The sequence below is a fragment of the Rhamphochromis sp. 'chilingali' genome (assembly GCF_963969265.1).
Source record: "Rhamphochromis sp. 'chilingali' genome assembly, chromosome: 2".
Lineage (NCBI taxonomy): Eukaryota > Metazoa > Chordata > Actinopteri > Cichliformes > Cichlidae > Rhamphochromis > Rhamphochromis sp. 'chilingali'.
The window spans coordinates 53,246,114-53,264,746 of NC_137930.1; the positions used below are offsets into that span (position 1 = coordinate 53,246,114).

Genomic DNA, 18,633 nt, shown 5'->3' on the forward strand with positions numbered 1-18,633 from the left:
ACCCCGAACAGCCCTGACCCGCTACATAGCCCCCACCTATGGGGTCAGTCGTCCCCGACGACCCCATTACCCCACACAAAGTCCTGCAAATGTCCAGGTGCCGTCTTTTGGCGCACCGGCCGGTCAAGACCTGCGGGGGAAAAGTCACTCGGGTCAGAACATGGGGTGCCACCATCATCCCACTTCTGACACCAATGTGGCGAGCTTAGACAAGGAGGAGACGGAGGTGTCGTTTGGTCTTGCTTCCCGTGAGCTAGCCAGGGAGCACAGCCGTTTATTGATGTTGGATTGTGTGTCCACAGGTGTTTGTACTTTGCGTCGTAATAAAATGACGGTAAAAGGCTCCGCCCACTTCCTATCCATGTCTTACCATGCAACGACTCTGTGAATGGACTGGAGAAGTGTAGTGGTAGAGTCCTCCGTCAGGAATGAGATATGTGTGTCGACTTTTTATTCTCCCTTAAAATTATTATGCCATAACGCTGCACAGAGCAGCTCTGCTAACAGGTTATGGGCCCAGAGCAGCAGTAAAGAGATCCTGTAACTGCCAAAGGAAGGGCAGCGTTTGCTGAAACCGCAAGTTACCGGCAGGTGTTAAAAGTTTGGCACGATTGAGTGAGTAAGCGTTTTTGTGCATCATGAGCAGACACACGGCAGAGTCGGGCAGTCGATATTCCCGTTTGCAGTTTGATGGAGATGAAAGGAAATATGAGATATGGGAAACGAAGTTCCTTGGTCATCTCAGACTACAAGGTTTGAAAGATGTCATCTTAAAGGCTGAGGGTGATGAAGAAGCCGATGGTGAAGATGATGACAAAAATGCAGAAGCATATGCAGAGTTGATACAATTTCTGGATGACAAAAGTTTATCGTTAGTTATGAGAGATGCAGTTGATGACGGACGGAAAGCCCTAAAAATTTTGAGAGGTCATTATGCAGGAGTGGGCAAGCCAAGGATCATAAGTCTGTACACCGAACTTACTTCTCTCACAAATGAAAAGAATGAAAGTGTGACGGACTATATTATCCGAGCAGAAGCAATTATCACAGCGTTAAAAAATGCGGGTGAGTCATTAACTGATGGACTTCTGATCGCAATGATAATGAAAGGTCTACCAGAGACATTTAAACCCCTGATTGTGCACGTTACACAGAGCGAAGCAAAAATCACATTTTCAGAGTTTAAAGTAAAACTCAGAAGTTATGAAGAAACCGAGAGAATGCGTGCGGCTGTAACTGATGACAACGTAATGAGGACAAAAGTGCAATTAGACCAGGATTCTACTTCATGGCGAGCAGATGACCGAAGATCAAAGAATAATGAGATTGTGTGTTTTAAATGTGGACTAAAGGGACACACTGCAAGAACGTGCCGATCCAGAGTATGGTGCAGTTTTTGCCGGAGTAGTACACACAAAGATGCGACCTGTAGAAGGAAGCTAAGACGGGATGAAGCGAGAGGGGTTGTGGAGAAGGACTATGTGTTCAAGACGGGCTCCGAACCCCAGAGGGTCCCGGACGGCGGCCAAGAGATGCTGAATAACCAGCTACTGGTGGATACGGGAGCGACGTCACATATCTTTACGAAGATCGAGAGTTTTAAGACTTTTGATGACACATTTCGACCCGAGGCTCATTGTGTAGAGTTGGCTGACGGAAGGCGGAGCAGAGGAGCTGCAAAGCGGCGAGGAGATGCTGAGATAAGTATGATTGACAGTAAAGGACGCAGTCACAAGGTAACATTGAAACAAGCACTCTACATTCCATCGTTTCCACACGACATTTTGTCAGTAAAAGCAGCTACTAGTAACGGAGCCACTGTGGTTTTCAAACACGGGGACAGTTTTCTTAAACATGTTGATGGAACAAAATTCCCTATATATGAACACGAGAGACTGTTCTTTATAAACACTGTGCAAGAGTTTGAAGAGAAATGTAATGGATGCTTTGATATGCAAACGTGGCATGAAATTCTAGGACACTGTAATTATGAGGATGTTCAAAATCTGCAAAATGTCGTTGATGGAATGGAAATTAAGGGTAAAATCAACAAAAATATGCAATGTGAAGCCTGTATACAAGGGAAGTTTACTCAAACTAGGAACCGAGAACCAGATGAAAAGGCCAGGGCAGCATTAGAGTTGGTACATACGGATTTAGCTGGTCCGATTACGCCAAACTCTAAAGAAGGGTTTAAGTATGTTTTGTCGTTCGTTGATGATTATTCAGGTGCAACATTTGTATATAATCTGAAACACAAAAGTGATACAACTCAAGCAACTGAAAGATTTATTGCAGAGGTGGCGTCATATGGGAAAATCAAGTGCATTCGTTCTGATAATGGAACTGAATTTACAAGCAGACAGTTCAGAGATTTATTAAGTAGACACGGCATTAGGCAGGAAACTTCGGCGCCATATTCGCCTCATCAAAACGGAACAGCAGAGAGGAACTGGCGTACACTTTTTGACATGGCGAGATGCATGTTAGTTGAGAGCGAATTGCCAAAGTCTTTATGGCCATATGCAGTACAAACCGCGGGAGTGATTCGGAACCGATGTTTTAACAAACGCACAGGTCAGACAGCGTATAAGATGTTAACTGGAAAAAGACCTGATCTTTCTAGAATGAAAAAATTCGGATCATTGTGCTATGCTTATAAAGAAAATAGGGGAAAGCTGGATCCAAGATGCGACAAAGGTGTTTTCTTGGGATATGACAAAAATAGTCCAGCATATTTGATCTATTTCCCAAAAACCGGGAAAGTTGAAAAGCACAGATTGATAAAAATACTAAATCCCGCGACAATGGATCAACAAACACAGAAGATGAGGTTTATGAATCCAGAAAAGATGGTGAACCCAAACAGACGAAGGATGAGGATATTCCAGATGGTAGTGAAAGCAGTCAAACTGAGTCCGAGGTTAAAACTGATGATAAAGTAGATGCTGGAGCTACACGTTATCCATCCAGAATCAGAAAGAGACCTGATTATTTGAGTGATTATATCACGGATGTGAAAGAGTGTGAAAATGAACAGATGCAAACCAGTGTTGATTATTGCTACAGATTGTTGTGTGAAATACCCACATCATTTAGCGAAGCTATTGTGTCAAGTGAGTCAAAAGAATGGGAAAAAGCGATGAATGAAGAAATTCAATCCCTTAAGGAGAATGACACATTTACTTTAACCACTTTACCAGAGGGTAAGAAAGCAGTGGGGGGTAAATGGGTTTATGCCGTTAAAAAGAACTCAGACGGATCAGACAGATATAAAGCTCGATTTGTGGCTAAAGGTTTTAGTCAAACAAAAGGAGTTGATTATGAGGAGACTTTTTCACCGACTGCTAACTTATCGAGTGTGAGAGTTTTGATGCAGAAAGTGGTTCAGGATGATATGTTGGTTCACCAGATGGATGTAAAAACCGCCTATTTACACGCACCAATAAATGAAGAAATATATATACAACAACCAGAAGGTTTTGAGACAGAATCAAGTGAGACTAATAAACTGGTGTACAGACTAAAGAAATCACTTTATGGGCTGAAGCAATCGGGTCGTAACTGGAACCAAACCTTACATGACTATTTAAGCAGTTGTGGATTTAGACAAAATATTGCTGATCATTGTGTGTATTCAAAAGAAACTGAAAGTGAAAAAGTAATCATCATAGTGTGGGTGGATGATTTACTCATTGCAGCTAACAATGAAAATGTGCTTTCAGGCGTGAAAGAAATGCTCTCTTCTAAATTCCAAATGAAAGATCTGGGGAAACTTAACCATTTTCTAGGAATAGATTTTATTCAAGAAAAAGAATGTGTCAGAATGTCACAGAAAATATATATTGAGAACATTTTAAAGAGATTTAACATGCAAAACTGTAAGCCAAGGTTAACACCCTGTGAACAGAAATGGACTCATTCTGATAAATTCGAGACATTACCAGATGTGAGGAGATATCGTGAAGCGGTAGGATGTCTTATTTATCTGAGCTATTGTACGCGACCTGATTTAAGCTATGTTGTCAGCAAACTGTCACAACATTTCAATGCGCCAACTGTTGATGATTGGACAGCAGTGAAACATGTTCTGAGGTATCTAAAAGGTAGTCGAGGAAAAGAACTGTGTTTTAGGAAATGTTCAAGTGGAAAACTAGGTCTACAAGCATACAGTGATGCAGATTGGGCATCCGATGTTTCTGATAGACGCAGTATGACAGGTTATTGTGTAAGCCTAAATAAAAATGGTCCTTTGATATCATGGAAAACCAAAAAGCAGACAACTACAGCACTATCAACTTGTGAAGCCGAATACATGGCATTAGCAGCAACAATTCAGGAATGTATGTATTTGACTTATTTGATTCAAGATCTTGATGAGTTTGAGTATGAAATACCTATGATATTGGAGGACAATCAGGGAACAATCGCTTTGTCAAAAAAATCCAGTGAACAGACAAAGATGTAAACACATTGATGTGAAATATCATTTTATAAGGTCAGCTGTACATGAAAGGAAAGTGCTCATTGATTACTGTCCAACTGAGTCAATGGTAGCAGATATGATGACGAAACCAGTTTCAAAGTCTAAGTTAGAAAAATTCTCTGTATTTGTGTTTGGAATGTAAGATGTTTTTTCCGGAGGATTGTTTTTCCCCAACCTGTGTACAAGTGGGGGTGTTGGATTGTGTGTCCACAGGTGTTTGTACTTTGCGTCGTAATAAAATGACGGTAAAAGGCTCCGCCCACTTCCTATCCATGTCTTACCATGCAACGACTCTGTGAATGGACTGGAGAAGTGTAGTGGTAGAGTCCTCCGTCAGGAATGAGATATGTGTGTCGACTTTTTATTCTCCCTTAAAATTATTATGCCATAACGCTGCACAGAGCAGCTCTGCTAACAATTGACATCTGCAGAAGAACACTGCCGCTAGCTAACTGCTCAGCAACAGCACAGCAACAACAACACACAGGGCGCCCTCTGACCCCGGAAGGACACACCGTCGCAGCGAGAGGGCGTCACCCGTCACTATGGCAACATAAACAAAACATAACTGTACAAACAGAACTCTGTAATAAACTCTCTTTTCCAAAGATGAGTGATTCCTCAATCAGATAATTTATTTTTTTTAATTACTTTTGTTTCAGCAACATTCAATTTAAAAACTGTACTTTTGAGTTAAAATATATATTTATAATTTTAATAAATGACAAATTAAAAAGGCATGAACATTTTTTGTATCGAAAAAATATCGAACCGTGACACCAAAGTATCGAACCGAACCGAACCGTGAATTTTGTGTATCGTTGCACCCCTAGTTTATACAGTCTTTTGCAGATATCTTGAGTCACCCCTCATTTCATTACCAGAATTGCTCTTGAGCCATAGCTCTTCAGGCTTTCAGAAGGTCTTTAAAAGTGTCTTCTTTGGACATGTCTGCTTTTTCATTCATTTTCCGTCCAGTCCTTGTACCTAAATTTTATCTTTACACGCTGTGTTACTAGCAGCCTGTTGCAAAAAGATTAACACCGTTTGGCAGGCATAAAAATAGTAGTTTTGCGCCAACAAAGTGATTCTCAAAGAGCTACTAGTAACATTCAATTCAATTTTATTTATATAGTGCCAAATCACAACAACAGTCGCCCCAAGACGCTTCAACATCAGATGGACAGTATCTGAAAGTTATGTCCTTAAGAAATAGGAAAAAAACAAGCAAAGACCTGACACAGGACCTGAGAGATGCATGTGGTCTTTCAACTGATTCATCTACTTTTCATTGAAGCCACATCAGAAATGGTCTCAGTGGAAGGGTGGCAGGCAAAACACCATTCTTAAGGGATGGAAACAAGAAAAGGATGAGATATGCCAAAGTACACAAGAACTGGACTTAAAATCAGTCTTATGAGGTGATGACCCCAGATTTTGTTAATGTGTCCAGAAGAGGCCTGGAAAGAGATACAACAGTGAGTGTCTACAGTCACCTGTAAACATGGTTTGGATTTGGAATTCAGTCAGTGGTGTGGGGGATTTTATCTAAACTGATGGAATGAATACAAAGAAGCACTGGCAGATTTTGATGTGCCATGAAACATCAAAGCAACAGTGTCAGTCATGGATTGGTCTCACCAGAGATCAACACTATTGAAGCAGTGTGGGTTCATCCTTTTTTAAAAATAATGTCATTCAAGAATCCTCGAGAACTGTTCCTGAAAATTTCTTTAAGAAATTACAAGAAAGTTTAACTACGAGAGTTCAAGCTGTGTTGAAGAAACACATGATATGATGTTATTAAAATTGTACACACTCTGTTTCTGCCTTATAGACTCTATTTCTAATTATGTTTACATGTGCCAATAAGTTATTGCACTTATTTCCTACTTTGCTAGCAAAATAGGGGCAGCTCATGACATGTACAGCATTGTGAGACCATCCATTACATAACATAAGTTACCAAAGCATAGTTTTAGGATTATTCATTTATCTTTACAATTAGAATTCTTCAAGTAATGACAGCAGAGCAAATGGCATCACTCATTTTTATGCTACTGTTATATGGAACTAAATATTATTTATTTATGTCACTTTATTCACTCTCAATTATAATAATATAGAACCAGTAACCAGTCAAGAATATACTGGAAAAGACATGTAATGAGACAATTTAAAATTGTATTTATATAGCACCTTTCTAGATAAAAAGAGCACTTTGTGATCTTTTTAGTGCTTTTAAAAGAGCACTTTGTGATCTTTTTATCTGCACTTTATGTATCGAAAAGCTGGTTATGTAAAATGAATTTATTTGCACTTAAAAGAGGGCGGTTCATTTTTTGTCACTGTGCCCCTTTTTAGTATAAAGGTGCAATATTTTCAACATTTGATTATGAAATTTCAAAAGGCTTACAATGTCTTCATAACAGTTTGCTGAATTTTATCGTAATCTTCAATGTAAATTTATCAGTTTGCTGCGAAGACACCGTAACCCAACTGATAAGAAAAATGTTGTGCAATATCTAATCCTCACTAATGTGATATGTCACAAATTTAAGCCCAGTTGTGTGTACTCTTGCTAAATCATTCAAGTGCAGGGATTGTGAGAAAATGGTTTAGGACATTGTAGGCAATGGAATAATAGCTGGTGTGACAGAAGCTGTTTTAAAATTTCAGAATTAAACTTAAACCTAAAACTATGTGACAAAAATGACCAACAAAAAGATTTAACAATTTAAAGTATATTGTCATTGAGAAAAACATTAATCAAATGAAAGATTTCCTGTTCATTTTCTTTGAGTTTTGATTTTTGTCATGAGTATAATGAAAGGAAGACTACATTATGAACGGTTTACCAGGAATGTCGTCTAAACATGACAATTGCTGTAGGTTTTAGTGTACACAATATGAATCGATGTTGCCCAAATGCGCATGTGCGAGTCTTATTTATTGATAAAAAAAAGGTCACGAACTCTGACCCTCCCACTACCTGCAGCAAACACTTAAAAATATTAATTTATTTAAGGCAGCAAAATATCTGACCCAACAGCTCGTCGAAAGGTAAGACTTTATTAGTTATGCGGAGAGGAGAGGTTAAAGAAGGATCCGTGAGCGGCCAGTAACACAGGAAGGGAGGGAGTGTTCAGTAGGTCTACAGTAGGGAAGCTGCCATTAGCTACCAACTAGCAAAAAGCTAATTTAGCTCGCTAGCACTGTCGTGTGGAGCTGGGAGCACAAGACATAAGATCGGCAAGTATGTAAAGGTGCTGCTATGTTTGTGAGACTCTACAGACAGTTATAGAGCTAACATCATAGGTTAACGCATAACGTCAGTAATATCGTCAACATATATGCTATCTAGCTATGTTAGCCGCTTTAGCTAACCGTGCTACGGCTATCTAATGCTAGCGTCGCAAACCACACTGCGTAAAGCAAGCAACAGCATCCTTTCCGTAAGTGTGAGTATAACAGCAGCAATTTAAAAGTGTTAAATCGTGAGCTGTTCTCAAATGCCGACTCGCGTGGAAGTCCGGTGCCAGAATTATTGCGATTTTTGGTCAGTTGTGAAAAACGGAGCGCAACTGTTCACTGTACGATTCGGCATCATGGGCCTTGAACCCTAGCATGCTTTAACCCTTCAATGTTGACCTTTCACCCACAGGAAAAGAAATACCTTTATCTTCCGTATCGATTTTAAATAGTTGGCTGTCAGGAGGATGTATGTTTTCATACAGTGTCTTTGTCGTTCATTTATTGTTACTTTACCGCGACATTAAGCTGTCTTTTATCGCAAGGCCACCAATAGTGCATTTTCGAGCTAGCACCGGCTTGATTGGTTAGCACAGGCCACAAATTAACATGTAGTTACTGACACTGTACATAACAGATTAAATACCTATATTTTTATATTGGTTTAGTAAAAGTTATTTCAAGCAATGCATGACTTATTAGCTTTTGACATAATTTAAAAATATAAACAGATGTCGGGCTGTAACTACAAGGACTGGAGAAAACTGGAGTATGAATAATTATTGGTTATGTAAGTATAAGTTCTGCCAGACTTATTTGCTCTTAGTTGAAATATATCACGTTGTCCCAGCTCCCTTTGCAGACATCAGATTATTAAAAAACACTAATTAGATCTTTGGTAGAACCTAAGAAATATTTTTTGTGATTAAAAGATGAGTCTTCTGCTATTTTACATTACTCTTTCTATTAACATGTTATCAGTTGATTAATCAAGTTAACTTTGATTGTGTTTGTTCCTCCTATTTATAGACTAGGGCTATTGTCCAGAAATATGAGATCGAGCCAACAACAACAATAATAATTATAACATTAACTATAATAATATAATGATAACAGAGGAAATGTAACTCCAGGGTGACCTCTTCCTGCATTATTTGCACTGTTCATTGTAAAACACTTAGAAGCTGAACTGCGTTTCAACAAGTGTGAACTGTGAACTGAGGGATTTTCCTGACTCAAACTGACCTGTGGTGGTGTCGACTGAACTGCATATAGTTAAGTCAAAGGGCAATGTGGCCTTAATTAACAGAGGACTATGCATTTTTTTGGCCATATTAAAATCAAACTCCAATTATCGGAAAAAATTTTTTGAAAAAATACTTTCATCAAGTTCTCGTGATTTCACTGTAGTAGAAGGCCAAACCCTCTTTGGTTGGCAAATTTCTGCTTACTTAAGACAAGTCTGTGCCTTTTCTTGTTATTTGATGCCATTTGATGAACACAAACATATTTTACAATTGAGTAAAGAAAACTACTTTGAAAAATGTGTTACATTTTTTTTTTAAATTTTTATATCACAGTTCTATATTCCTGGGAAATCCCTGGCATCTGCTAAAAATGGTTTTAAAATGTATTTGCTAGATCTCAACCTATAGAATATTATTGAGGTTGACTTTAATGTTTATTTTTAGATAGGAAAGCATTTCTGTATATCAGCTGAGACTGACTTTATTTAGCCAGTCAATCAGTGTGTTGAAAAATGAAATGACTGGCAGTTTGTTTTAAGAACTATTTGGCAATTTACTGTGAAGCCACTGCTGACTTTGCTTTTCTGTTGAATTTTTGTGCAAAACAACCAGTCATGCATATTTTTAGAAAAAGCCTCAGCATTAGAAAAAACATATTTTTATCGTGGGGGAAAGGATGATAAATCAGAAGTGATGATAAGTGATTCGGGGATTTGTTTACTGTAAGAACATTGTGAAGTAATTGTTTTGTTTTTAAAGGATATTCTCTGATCCCAACAGAGTAATACAGATGTTTAATTGTACAGGTGTGCCTGTTTCATGGGGCACTGATGTGAACGGTGGTGGAGGAAGGTGTGTGCAATATCAGAATGGATGGACAGGCTCAAAGGATTCAGCTTGTGTCTGCAGACAACAACATGGCGTTAGGACACAGAATCCAGGTGACGATATGGCCCGTTCTCCCCCAGAGACTGAATTTGTGTGAATAAATAAAGATGCGCAATTTGCTTGTAAAATGTGTCAATTCCACTTATCATTTCAGCACATGCAGTAAACACCTGCTCATGTTTTTATATATATATATATATATATATATATATATATATATATATATATATATATATATATATATATATATATATATATATATATATATTTTTTTAACAGATTGTAACTGATCAGCAGACTGGACAGAAGATCCAGATCGTCACAGCACTTGAGCCATCTTCCCCTGGAAAGCAGCAGTTTATCCTTGCAAATGCTGATTATTCTTCTGGGGGGAAAGTAATTCTGGCCAAGCAGGAAGGCTCACCCAACAAGGTCATCCTCACTACTCCAGATGGTTCTGGGGTTAATCAGCTGCTGTTTGCCTCCCCCGAACTCACTGGGCAGCAGATTCAGGTATTGCCTGAAGATGTTATTGACTCCTTCCAGTTTTGATAAACAAGCTGAAAAGTCTAATGACTGGGGCATGAATATGTTTAGTCAGCCTGCTTGCAGTGTTTGCTGTATTAAATTATTCAATTTCTGGGGTTGTTTGGCAGTTTGTGACTGAAAGCTCAGACCAGTCTATTGTGAAGCCTGTTGTGGAGTACTGCGTTGTCTGTGGGGATAAGGCCTCAGGTATGCATTAGGTATATATATATGTGTGTATAGAGAGAAAGAGATTTTTTTTATAATGTTGGTATTGAAATGACACATAAGCACACCTGATTACATTTCCCTTTCATCTTTCAGGACGTCATTATGGAGCCGTTAGCTGTGAAGGCTGTAAAGGCTTCTTCAAACGCAGCATAAGGAAGAACCTGGTGTACACATGCAGGGGCTCCGGAGAATGTGCTATTAACAAGCTACACCGAAATCGCTGCCAGTACTGTCGACTGCAGCGCTGTATAGCTCTGGGCATGAAGCAGGACTGTAAGAAACTGTAATACTATATTAAGTTATTAAGAACCTGCACGATAAAATACTGACGTGACTATGACTTTGATCTCTTAGCTGTTCAGTGTGAGAGAAAGCCTGTTGAAGTCACTGCGAGAGAAAAATCCGTCAACTGTGCAGCCTCCACTGAAAAGATCTACATCCGCAAGAACTTGTGTAGCCCTCTGGCTGCTACACCTACTTTTGCATCCGACAAGGAAACTGCTCGGTAAATCTTACTTAAACTCTAATATACTGATAAGACAGTTGTTGTTATTATTAGTTTTGTTGAATTCTGCTAAATGTCCACAGTGTAAGAAAACATAATAAATAAAATGTGCTGTACATGTTATTTTTCTACATTTCCAATGCCTTTGCTTAGTTATGTCTGTGAAGGTTCTCAGTCATCCAGGTCATCGTAGTCAAAGGAGCTTGCAAAGAAAAGCGTCTGGACTTCTTTAAGTTGCTTGAAGACGTTTCACCTCTCATCCGAGAAGCTTCTTCAGTTCGAAGGTCAAATGGTGGAGAGTCCCAGATATAAACCTAGTGGGAGTGACCCCCCACAGAGGGACAAAAGGACCCCCTGATGATCCTCTAATCGCCTGAGCCAAGGTGGGAAACTGGGCGTGGGTCCCAATCAGCCAGAGTTTCGGGTGTGTTCATTGTGAAACCTGGCCCCACCTTATCATGTGAATTCCTGAGGTCAGATGGCCCAGGATGTGAGTGGGCGTTAAGGCGTCTGGGAAGGGATCTCAAAACTGGATTATAGATGGCAGAGAGTTGGTGTCGTAAACCCCCGCCTCTGTTCAAAGATGGTCGCTCACAGTGGACATAGATGGCTTCTTTCACTCCTCTTTCAAACCATCTGTCCTCTCTGTCCAAAATTTCAGACCCAGCAACACGCTCAGACAGAAACTGGTTCACCCGAAAGACAAAACGCCAAAACACAAACTTAACAATGTGGTGTATGCTGTACAGTGCAGCGAGGAATGCTCAGACCTCTACATTGGAGAGACCAAACAGCCACTTCACAAGCGCATGGCACAACACAGAAGAGCCACCTCCACAGGACAAGACTCAGCAGTCCATCTGCATCTTAAGGATAAAGGACACTCTTTCGAGGATGCCAATGTTCACATTTTGGACAGAGAGGACAGATGGTTTGAAAGAGGAGTAAAAGAAGCCATCTATGTCCACTGTGAGCGACCATCTTTGAACAGAGGCGGGGGTTTACGACACCAACTCTCTGCCATCTATAATCCAGTTTTGAGATCCCTTCCCAGACGCCTTAACGCCCACTCACATCCTGGGCCATCTGACCTCAGGAATTCGCATGATAAGGTGGGGCCAGGTTTCACAATGAACACACCCGAAACCCTGGCTGATTGGGACCCACGCCCAGTTTCCCACCTTGGCTCAGGCGATTAGAGGATCATCAGGGGGTCCTTTTGTCCCTCTGTGGGGGGTCACTCCCACTAGGTTTATATCTGGGACTCTCCACCATTTGACCTTAGAACTGAAGAAGCTTCTCGGATGAGAGGTGAAACGTCTTCAAGCAACTTAAAGAAGTCCAGACGCTTTTCTTTGCAAGCTCCTTTGACTTTGCTTAGTTATATTGAACTTACATTGGAAGTCTTTTATGTAACGTTATATACAATTAGAAGCTCGATTAATATTTCTGCCTGGAAATGATTATTTTGCTACACGGCCTTGTAAAGTATAATGCAATATGTGATGTCAAATCTCTTAACATCAGATCTACAAGTTTGCTTGAGTCAAGCATGTTGCTCAACATTCAGCAACCCTTCTCCAAGCTGGAAAACACCATCTTGATTCCAGCTTCACCTGAAAAGGTAACACGGATGCAGTATAACTGTATTATGCTTATATGTTTTCTACCTTATATACAAGCAGAGAACTTTAGAGTGTTTAGGATTAAACAAACAAACGAAACTCATTGCACATTCACTGATGAAGACGTGTCCTAATAAGTTTGCTGTGAACCAGTTTTGTCCCTGTTGTTTCTGGGACCAGTTCAGTGACCAGACTGTTCGATAACAACTGTCCCTTCCTCAGCAGGAGGACCCATGCCAGGGTGACCTTGGAACACTGGCAAATGTAGTAACATCCCTTGCCCACCTCAACAAGAGCAGAGAAGCGAGTGACAGCGGAAATGATCTGATGGGAGCTGAAACACTTAGCAACGGTGACAGCTCAATGACTGATATCCAGGGAGATGAACAAACTGCAAGTGATATCTCGAGGTGAGAGCTGTCGTAAGAAATCAAGATGCTTTGATGCTGATACCGAGGCCTAAAGAAGCACCAGAATGAAACTCACGAAACTCTCTGGCTTCTATTTTCTGTTTGTCATAAAGCTGTAATTGAATTTCCTGCAGGGCCATGTGGTTTCTAATTCGATCTTAAGGCTTTAATTAGACTGGCACTCTGCTGATCAAAAGTATAGCATTTTGCATCTGTGACAGTGGTGCTGTATTGCTTTGTGATGAATCTCCTGTAATATACAACTTATAAATGCAAATGTGAGGATTTTTCAGTGCAAGCATTTTTCAAAATATAATAAGTGTATATGTTGTGTATCATTAGAGCTTTTGACACCCTGGCCAAAGTCCTGCACCCTGGTGATGGCTCAGCAGGAGAGTCCTTGGAGGCTACAATGCAGCTGATATCAGGGGACCAGTCGGGCCCTGTGGTGGAGCTGGAAGGACCTCTACTTTCTGACAGCCATATCCCTTTCAAGGTAAAAGGACAGCCACTGATTGTGACTCTCCCCTTTGATTAAAAACACCTGATTGTGTTAAACAGAGCTGCATTGTTAGCATATTTTTGTTTTCTTTCCCCATTCCTGCAGCTTATGATGCCTTTGCCTGTGCCAGAGTACCTCAATGTCAACTACATCTGTGAATCGGCTTCACGGCTACTTTTTCTCTCTATGCACTGGGCACGCTCCATACCTGCCTTTCAAACCCTCGGGTAAGCCTGTTGTTGCAAGAATATTCTTTGTGGATAATGTCTGTTAAATCACGTGTCTTTGAAGTGCACCGTTACATGTGCACGCACTGTCCTTTGTAGTACATTAACCATGTGCATTTTGTTTTACAGCGGGCAAGACAATGACATTAACCTGATGAAAGCCTGCTGGAATGAACTTTTTGCCCTGGGTCTGGCACAGTGTTCAAATGTAATGAATGTCGGCACCATCTTAAGTGCTATTATCAACCATCTCCAGACCAGCTTACAGGAAGGTAGGAGAGCTCTGCTGCTGTCTTCCTGAGAGGTTTAATACTTGTTTACAGTTTGAGAAAGAGGAAAGCTGTTAAGCTAGACAGACTCAGGGGACAGTAACACAAGATGTTCAATGAATCAAACAAATTTTTATTTTGAAAATGGAAGCAACAAGTGCTAATGCATATAAAAAAACAAATAAACACAAAATCATTAAAAGCCATCCTATTCACAAAGAAAAAAACAAAATGTTGACAGTTTCCTGTTTGAAAAGGAGGACGAGGAAGCAAATGCTTATCAATTCCTACCCCTATCTTGTCTTATTCACTTTTGTGGCATGTCTGTTACATCATGCCCTTTTTTCCCCCTTGGTCTCACAGAGAAGCTGTCCCCAGAGAGAGTGAAAATAGTGATGGAGCACATTTGGAGGATGCAGGAGTTCTGTAACAGCGTGTCCAAGCTTTCCCCCGACTCGTATGAATATGCCTACCTCAAAGCTATTGTACTCTTCAGCCCTGGTGCGTAGACAATCCCCCCCGATTTGCACAAAAGCAGATTCCTTGGTGTACTCAAGTCTGACTGTGCATATACATTATTTTTTGTAACAGATCATCCGGGCATAGATAATATCCCACAGATAGAGAGATTCCAGGAAAAAGCCTACATGGAGCTGCAGGACTATGTAACCAGAACATATCCAGAAGACTCTTACAGGTTTGTAGGCTTCACCTCTGTGCTGCATAACGCCGGCAATGCTGGAAACGCACCATAAGTTTTTTAACTCTTAAAAAGCAGGACAGAGGTGTGTGTGTGTGTGTGTGTGTGTGTGTGTGTGTGTGTGTGTGTGTGTGTGTGTGTGTGTGTGTGTGTGTGTGTGTGTGTGTGTGTGTGTGTGTGTGTGTGTGTGTGTGTGTGTGTGTGTGTGTGTGTGTGTGTGTGTGTGTTGTTCTCGTAGATTTACTTGTTACATGTTGAATTTGATGTCTGTTTCTCATCAATCCCAGGTTATCCAAGCTGTTGCTGCGTCTCCCTGCCCTCAGGCTGATAAGTGCAGCTGTCACCGAGGAGCTGTTTTTCGCTGGGCTCATTGGCAACGTGCAGATTGACAGCATCATCCCTTACATCCTCAAAATGGAGTCCACTGATTATAATAGCCAGGCCGCCTCTGCTGTCTGACGCGCAGCTATTTATTATAGCGACACGAGACTGAAGATTCAGTGGCCGCCTATTCACGTCACTGAAAGGTCATAACATAATGACCCAGTTTAACTTGTGAATTTTTTTTTTCACATCTTAACTTTGTCCTTCATCTGACCCCTTAGGAACCTGTCAGTAGAGCGCAGCTCACAATTAGGACAAATAAAATCAACTCCCAATTGCAAGGAAGCCTATCTGTATCTGCCTGTTCAGGAACAAACCCTTTGAAACTTGGATGGTAGGCTTGGTGCGTGCTTTTTATTGTACATAATATTTTATCCTTAAAAGACTCCAGGCCTTGTGTTTTTTTGTTTTGTTTTGTTTTTTGGCAAATCTTGTTTGTACTTTTGACGACATCAGTATGGTTTGTTTTCATACACAGCTTTTTTTATAGTGGTAATTATTAAGTAATTAAGAAAAAAAAAGTTGTCATAATGTGAACTGAATTGTGAGATCAATTAAAGTTAAAACTTTTATTTTTCATTTGTTTGCCAGTCCAAAGGATTGGCAACATCGCTTTTCAAAAAACTGACGTCATCTGGATCTGAAGTATTTGTGTATATAGCTTTGTATATAGAATTGACCAAGGCTAACGGGCAGCACTTGGTAGTTCGTGGGTTTCATCTTTTTTTGGACAAATTCACACGAACAGAAAATGATGGTCATATCATTTGAAAATAAAAACATCTTTCAAACATGATTGTCAGCAGGAGTTGACGGCACTGATTATTTTGAATGAATGATACTTTTATATAGCGCACACAAATATAACACGTGTTTTGCACCATTACCAGTCATGTTAAGAAAACTTTGCACATAAACAGGTTTTGTTTTCATTATCATTCAGTTTTAGGTGAAAATATTTTAGTCATAACTGCAAAAGTGCTTTAAAAATACAGCCTCACTGGAGAAAGACAACAGCTTGTGAATTGTGATAATCTGCAGATGGATGAACATTCATACTTCAATAAGAATTTAATAGTGTAGTTGTTTACATATTTACCTAACAAGCAAAAGTTCCCAGATTCATTTGCAGGAGGAGACATAAATCCCTTTGGGGTTGCATCCAGTGCACAAAATCATGCAGTTGCCTGCTATGGTGACCCCGTATGAATAAGGCAGCATCTGAAAGTAGCTTTCTAGAAGTAAATGAAACAAATGTTCTTGAGCATGCAGAGACAAAGCTCAAACACCATTTTAAACACCTTTCTCATGAACTAAATCATTCTCAGAACGAAACTGGCTCAAAGTGGTTGACCACAAGGGGTTTGTAAACCCACTGTCTCATGCAAAGCAGAAAAGCCCACTTCCAAAAGGCCATTTAACTGAGATCTATTCAGAACTTCACAGAGAAATAACGCTAACCCTAGCTATGTACTCATAAGTGCAGAGGGCTGATCAGGTGATATTTGTCACATTTATATTTTCAGTGGCTTCCTCTCCGCCACAGCGCTGAAAGCATCCAGTTTGCAGCCAATCCCAGAGCCAGCCTTCCTAATCAGTTTATTCAGTCTGTTCAGTGTCACCAGCTCTGATGCTGTCCCCCAGCAGAGTACACAGTGCTTGCCACAGCTTAGTGATAGAAAATCTCCCATCATTTTGTGGCACACACTGAGAGATATCATCTTACCTGGGAAATCAAACTTACTACTCCCCTTTCTGTACACAGCTCTTTGTGTTGGTCCTGCAGTTCAGCCTGTTGTAAACAATGATGATGACGATGGTGGTAAAAGTATAACTTCCAGGGGGGAATAAATGTATTTTGTCAGACTTTTCTCTATATAAGTACATTTAAGTAATGCTTCAAAATAAGAATTTCAGGATGTCTCCTGAGTTGCAAGACCTGTTTCTAGCAGGACTTTGGTTTCACTTAGTCTAAATGCTAATTCTTGGACGCTGAACCGCTTCTATAAACACACCAGATTGTTTACATGTCCCTTCTGAATTAGTAATACAAAATCTGCATCCTGCCCAACCGACTTATTGTTGTGTTTTGTGTCAAATGACATGACGGTGGAAGATGTTGCAGGGCGCTGTGCTTACAGCTTGTGTTATAAGCTCATCAATGTTTAATCAGAGCTCAGCGCATATACGTAACTGAACGGAGGACAGTGTCTGCAGGCTTTGTGGTAGTTACACCATGGGTGTGTCCAGCTAATTAAAAGCACGGATAGGAGCATTAAAACTTGATGAACAAATGAATGATGTTGTCTGCTGCTATTTTTTGGAAGTCTATTGTCCAGTGTATCCCAGAAGCTTCTTTGTGTGGTTCTCCTTAGTCCTGTCAAACTAGTTCATCGCTTTAGTCACCACCTTTGAACTGCATAAGCTCCTGCATATCAATGTGTGATGCAAACCAGTTAAGAAATGGGAAACAACACGGTAACTGTTAAGGTTCGGGGATTTGTGATGCAACACGAGCCTGAGTGTTTATGGTGGATTAGCTCATTCTGAGCTGAATCTGAATGAAAGAACCAGTTGGGTTGTTCTCATGGCCTCTGGGGTGTCTGTGCAGCTGGGAGGGGTGAGGAGGGGGAGGGGGGGTAGTGTTGAAAAACAAGGTGACAGAACCGGTTATATGTAAGCCAGATTCTTTTACATCAAATTGAAATACTTCTTGGAGGGAAACATCAGCACGATATGTCAGTTATGCTGTCGGTTTATCTAAAATGATCAAACTTGCTGTGAGTATCATCAGGCCAAACCTCCTTCCTTCCTGTTAGGCCTGCTGATTGTCTGGTTATAGATACATGCAATCATCACCCTATTTTACAACATTTTTCACTTTGCAGCGTGTACTGCTTAGTTTTCTTCCGCATTTTGACTGCCACCCTGTTTTTCACCACTTAAGCTGAAATATTATCACGTAATAATGGTCATCACATTTTTTTTGTACTTTTGCACTTTCATTTCTTGTATTTATTTTTGCACAGTTTTAAAAATGACCGCATCGTTCAATGGCATTAACCCTACAGTAAGAAACAAAGGGTTTGTTCCCCACAAGTAATTACTTTAATAGTTTATATAGATTGGTTTTGAATACATGTTCATCGGTGTATTTTTTACAACGACACAGTAAGTAATATCTGAGTGAATCCTCATGCACTTTGTGATACTTAAATTGTCAAAACTTCATAGCTCAGAGGAAAAAAACACTTTTTTTCTTTTTCACACCACAACAACACCACATTAACAGCTGGGTACTAGTAACCCAGTTTCAGTACTACTTCTTTTTTTAACTGCTCCCTTCAGTGGCCCCTACTGCAGATCATCCGCACCCTTCTCC

The 18,633-nt window shown here is 40.2% G+C and overlaps 1 protein-coding gene across 2 annotated transcripts; it reads left to right on the forward strand.

Annotated features, from left to right (window-relative positions):
- The first annotated feature begins 7,422 nt into the window (after positions 1-7,422).
- Positions 7,423-16,047, forward strand: nr2c1 (nuclear receptor subfamily 2, group C, member 1). Of its 2 annotated transcripts, none has more exons than XM_080876095.1 (14): positions 7,423-7,549; positions 9,792-9,926; positions 10,153-10,386; positions 10,530-10,608; positions 10,723-10,902; positions 10,984-11,134; positions 12,662-12,758; positions 12,982-13,169; positions 13,512-13,665; positions 13,777-13,898; positions 14,028-14,170; positions 14,531-14,668; positions 14,759-14,864; positions 15,155-16,047. In XM_080876095.1, exons 2-14 carry the CDS (start codon positions 9,855-9,857, stop codon positions 15,324-15,326), a joined length of 1,836 nt encoding a protein of 611 aa, XP_080732221.1. In that variant the 5' UTR covers positions 7,423-7,549; positions 9,792-9,854; the 3' UTR covers positions 15,327-16,047. The 2 variants fall into 2 exon arrangements, with proteins under 2 accessions (XP_080732221.1, XP_080732222.1); XM_080876096.1 differs by having other exon boundaries at positions 12,985-13,169.
- Positions 16,048-18,633: the final 2,586 nt, after the last annotated feature.

Bases quoted from the DNA above. Each gene is read 5' to 3' on its own strand.
- nr2c1 (XM_080876095.1), top strand. From the start codon at position 9,855: ATGGATGGACAGGCTCAAAGGATTCAGCTTGTGTCTGCAGACAACAAC. The intron at 9,927-10,152 runs GTGACGATATGG...TTTTTTTAACAG, and splicing joins CGTTAGGACACAGAATCCAG to ATTGTAACTGATCAGCAGAC. The intron at 12,759-12,981 runs GTAACACGGATG...TCCCTTCCTCAG, and splicing joins TTCCAGCTTCACCTGAAAAG to CAGGAGGACCCATGCCAGGG.